The sequence below is a fragment of the Limanda limanda genome, chromosome 9 (genome assembly GCF_963576545.1).
Source record: "Limanda limanda chromosome 9, fLimLim1.1, whole genome shotgun sequence".
Classification (NCBI taxonomy): Eukaryota; Metazoa; Chordata; class Actinopteri; order Pleuronectiformes; family Pleuronectidae; genus Limanda; species Limanda limanda.
In genome coordinates, this window is record NC_083644.1 from 6,417,116 (window position 1) to 6,422,182 (window position 5,067).

Sequence of the window (5,067 nt, forward strand, 5' to 3'; positions counted from 1 at the left end):
ACCCAGTGTACCCAATGGCTACTTGAGGGGCGTTCATTATACTGATGATGAATCTCACCAACAGATGTTCATCAGGCCGAAACAAGCAATTTTCACTATGTTTATCCACAGAGATTAAGATCAAGTACTAAAATGTTCTGAGGGTAATTTTTTAATCGCACATAAAGCAGATAGGAACTCAACCACAGGGATAAAAGCAGTATTACTATACACATTAATAACCACACACATTGAATTTCAAAGCACTTTAATGTTAATATCTCTTTATAAAATCTCTGATTCTGAGTCAAGATTTGCCAAAGACGTTTCAAAGTGTGAGTAACTATTTAAATGACAGTTTTATTATCAATTACACAATTTGTTTTCTCCTTCAGTATCACTTATAACTAGAATGACACTCAGACCACGATAGGCCCCTTGGATTCAATCCAGCTGCACTAAATTTCACTCATTCATGAATATCAGTCCACTAAATATACCAGATCCATTTATTATTTCCTAAAGAAACAAAGAAAATGTTGAAAAAACGTTAAGGAGATAAGGAAAATTCAAGATCAAGACCTGCAACAAGATTTACTGGGTTCTCTCCTCTCCTCTCCTCGTCCTCTTCCTCTTCCTCTTCCTCTTCCTCTTCCTCTTCCTCTCCTCTTCCTCTTCCTCTTCCTCTTCCTCTTCCTCTTCCTCTTCCTCTTCCTCTTCCTCTTCCTCTTCCTCTTCCTCTTCCTCTTCCTCTTCCTCTTCCTCTTCCTCTTCCTCTCCTCCAGACACCATGATCCAGGTGGTGGCCAGTTTCAGCACAGAGCCCAGCCTCGACGTGGTTCTCTCCTCCATCCCTGCTCGGATCTACGAGGCCGTTCACTACCAGCAGGAAAACATGGACACGTTCACAGCCAGAGTAAGACATCTCAAGTCAAGTCCTCATCTCAGTTTGTGTCATCGCTCTTTCTCACTGCAGACGAGCACCCGAGCGTTGTAACTCCAGTAAGATGCCAGATCACGCTCAAGTCTGCAGCCCTGCACACGCTGCTCTTATTTGTCAAACCCGCCTCCATCGGGTTCATGGTTAGATTCGTTTAGGAGGTCAAAGATCATTTGGGAAAACGCAATAATCATCTAGGGACAAAATATTTATCCTTAAAAAGGTGCTCACGTAGAGGTAGGGCTCAATAATGGCCTCCAGTTGTGGTGGTGGCCTTAACCTGTCAGCTCTAATTTCCATCAGTTTCTATCCTTCTAATGTCACAAGGCAACATTAATATGCTGCTAAGCTCCCATCATTTAGGAAATGTCCATACTGTAGCCTTTGTCTATACCAATGCTCATTATTGGACAAATACGTCCATAAACAACCTGAGCCACATGTTTGTACAGTTTGTAAATCCAAGCAGCCTTAGAGTTCAAACTGCTTGTCTGTAGTGACATCTAGTGGATCATTCAAGCACTCACATCTGGTGTTGTTCATAGTATCAGATTAGAGATGTGTGAGGTCACATCCCAAGCTTCCAGTACTTGTGTGTTGAACTGTAATGTGTGTGTCTGTGTGTGTAGGTTTACCAGTCATGTGGAACGCCAGGGGAAACAGGCACAGGAAGTCCCGCCCCCCACGAGCCGAGGAGGAAGAGCGGCTCGCTGACGGCCTCCGAGTACAAACCCTCGCCGACTGCCGGGCTCAGGCTGGAGATGCAGGTTTGTACATTATACACACTAAAAGTAAAAACTCTTTAAAATAAAGATAAATTAAAAAAAATAACCTTGAAAAAGTGACGATATTGGCTGTTTTTTATTTATCAACAATTGTCATTGAAAATCTGAATCACAGAATTTGAGATGCTGCCCTGATGTTGTTGGGTGGTGGTCTAGAATTTAAATTCAAAATTGTTGCATGACTTAATGTTCATATGAGATCCCAGGTGATTTATTGAACATTGCATCAACATCAGCACATGTGGTCACACAGGGAATCTAACGTCCTTGAGAGCGACGTGTGGTTACATACAAATGTACCGGAGGATGCACTGTACATGTAAAACAAGCTCACATAGATACAGTGCATCTGGTTATATGAGTGTCTAGGTTATCCATGTGTTCAATCAACGTTTAAAAATGTACATTAATAAGAGTTTTCTGCTTTTTAAATTTCGAAAGTGGTGAAAACACTTTTTTAAACTTTGGGATCTTGGCAGCTGTGAATTTCAAGACCAAAACTTTTTCCTCACTCCTGGATGTGTTCTGTCCCTCAGGTGTCGGACCTCTCCAGCAAACTGAGGGACATGAGGCAGTACTGGATCCAGCTCCCGGTGGCACTGTGCAGCAAACTGGCAGCAGGAGGCGCCGCTCAGGATAAATGCTGGAACGGAATCACTAAAGCCAGGTGAGCAAGAGAAACATGACACAGGCTGAGTGCCAGTGTTCAGCCTCAGGGACTCACTGACTTTGAGAATCCTGGTAAATTGGAGCGTGAGGACTCGCTTTGAAACTTTCTGATCCCTTTATGCTCATTGTCGGTATGTCCGAATTTCTGACGAGGTTTCCAAAGGGTATCACCCAAAGTTCATAGCCGGGTGACCTGGTAAACAAACAACGTAACAGTGAAGGAACAGCCGGGGAAGGAGAAACCAATCCCGATATTAAAATAACAATAAACAAAGTTAGGATGTGTTTTGACCCATTTAGGGTTAACTGATATCTAGGAGTGTTTGTAATTTGGTGCAACTTGATTGATATTAAAGGGACTTGACAGAGGCTACTACTTTTTCATCTTGTAGGAAGTGAGATAAGTTTCCTGCAACAGAGTGAAGTTGCTTTCAAAGGGACAAAGGGAAAGCACGTGCTCTCTAACACCAAACAGCTAAAAGATGTTTCTGAGGGGAAGAGAGAGAAGCTCACGATGAAGCTGCTGTGAGACAGGAAGCCGGTTCCTCTCAGACAAGCTGAAAATAATCGTGTACAGGAATTTATTCAGAGTTTAAATTTATTCCACATTCACGTCCTGCAACACAAGCAGTCGTGGCCACACACACACACACACACCCCTGTTGTTTGTCTCAGACTCCATTAATCCATGTATAAATGGATTATAGAACAATTTGATGCCATGTTGACAAGCAAGCATGTAATTCCTCCCCCCCTCTGTGCACACACACACACAGACACACACACACACACACCTCCCACACACGAAAGCAGTTGGATTAAAGCCAAGTGATGAGATTTATCCTGAGGAGAGCACACTAGAAATATGACGGTCATATACAGCATGAAATATATAGTGAGTGTGTGTGTGTGTGTGTGTGTGTGTGTGTGTGTGTGTGTGTGTGTGTGTGTGTGTGTGTGTGTGTATGTAGCTGTGGCAGAGAGTGAATCATTACTGTGATGAACTGTTTGAAAAGATACAGTGACATCTAGTGGTTTTCAGCCCTAATAAATTCTAGTGGAGTGGAATATGTGATGCAGTCCTGGAAACGTATATTTCTTATTTGGCCATGAATTGACATAATGGCGGCACAGTGGTGTGATTGTTTTTTACACTCTGCATTGAACCATATACTCAAGTTTTACACCTCACATCCCGTCCCTGTCCTTCCTCTCCTCCAATCAGATATCTTCCAGAGGCGATGGGCGACGGCCTGGCCAATCAGATCAACAACCCGGAGGTGGAGCTGGACATCACCAAGCCAGACATGACGATCCGACAGCAGATCATGCAACTTAAGATCATGAGCAGCAGGCTGAAGAACGCCATCGAGGGGAACGACGTGGACTTCCAGGACGCAAGTACGTCTTTTTCAATGTTCTTACTCTATTTATGTTTGTCCCTATTACAAACTTAGCAGTCTCACACAGAACAATCATTAATGGCCTGATTGTCTGTGTTAAACCAGTGTTAATAACAACTGGGAACTGACTGCTTAATGTTATTGTTGTGCATTTGATAATAAATTCTTGAATCTTGAATTTCCCAGTTAAACTTTATTAAAACAACCGAGATGATTCCATTTATTAAGGTTATTATTCCAAGTTTGGTAATTTTTCAATAATTATTAATCGGTCTGAGCTTTTAATGGAGAATTAAAGGCGATGTCTCTTAAAAAACGCAATTAAATGTGCTTATTTTCAAACAATCAAGACATTCTCTAACAAAAGGTATTCGCTGTCCTCCCTCTCTGATCAGGTGAAGACATCAGCGGCTCAGGAAGCGGGATGTGCGTGGGTGGACATTGTCCTCGGGGCATGCCGGGACTGCACTCCTACTCGCCAGCAAACAACCGAGTCCGAGGCGCGGCCACGGCTCAGACCGGCCTCCTGCTCCTGCTCCCATTGGTCGCCCTGCTCTTCCAGCGATGATGGACTACACCCCCCTCTCCAATCAGACTCTGACGTCTCCAGCAGCTGAACTGTGGGACGGACGGAGAGAGGTTGGAAAGTGACCTTGCCAAAAAAGAGTTCAAAAAGACATTTTGGACAAGATTTTCTTTGACTTCAGAGAGGAGCGAAAAACTGACAGTGACAATGTTCTTTATTTTGTTCGGCTCGGCTTTCAAATGTTGATTGTGTGATTGGGTTTCTCGAGCTGGTTCCAGTGGATTCCTGGGATGAGGATTACGGGAGATGAAGACGACCAAGAAGAAACCTGACAACGATGAAATTAACGACGACTTCTTGACTTTCTATCAGGTTAATTTAGCTCCAGTGTCCAGTCAGTGAGGAAATGTCTCGTGGCCCGATGCGTGGTGCGTTCAAGAACACTTCTCATTTCGTTTTTTAGCTGCAGGTCGTCGACCGTAAGGAACGTTGTGTTGCTGTAAATGTTTGTGTGCATTAGCTCAGAGACTGGCGTCATACTCAGCCTTGAATGTACAGTATGATACTCACAGTATATTGGCAAAAGAACCCCCCCATACTCTGTGATGTAGTTGTCCAGATGTTTCAGTGTGTGTTTGTGTGTCGGCGTTAAACAGATGCAGTCGGTACGATTCATTTGAAATGTTGCAGTCGAACGATCCCGCTCCTGAAATGCAGTGACGATGTCGTGGTCGCAGGATTTTACCTCATGGTCACCGTAAAGCC

General features: G+C 43.6%; 1 protein-coding gene across 1 annotated transcript in view; it reads left to right on the plus strand.

Annotated features, from left to right (window-relative positions):
• Positions 1-4,344, plus strand: part of gpc1a (glypican 1a) — a 34,740-nt gene extending 30,396 nt beyond the window's left edge. The window contains exons 6-10 of the mRNA XM_061077487.1: positions 765-895; positions 1,549-1,686; positions 2,241-2,371; positions 3,599-3,774; positions 4,172-4,344. Coding sequence (XP_060933470.1) covers positions 765-895; positions 1,549-1,686; positions 2,241-2,371; positions 3,599-3,774; positions 4,172-4,344 — 749 coding nt within the window. The remainder of the gene's footprint in view (positions 1-764; positions 896-1,548; positions 1,687-2,240; positions 2,372-3,598; positions 3,775-4,171) is intronic.
• Positions 4,345-5,067: the final 723 nt, after the last annotated feature.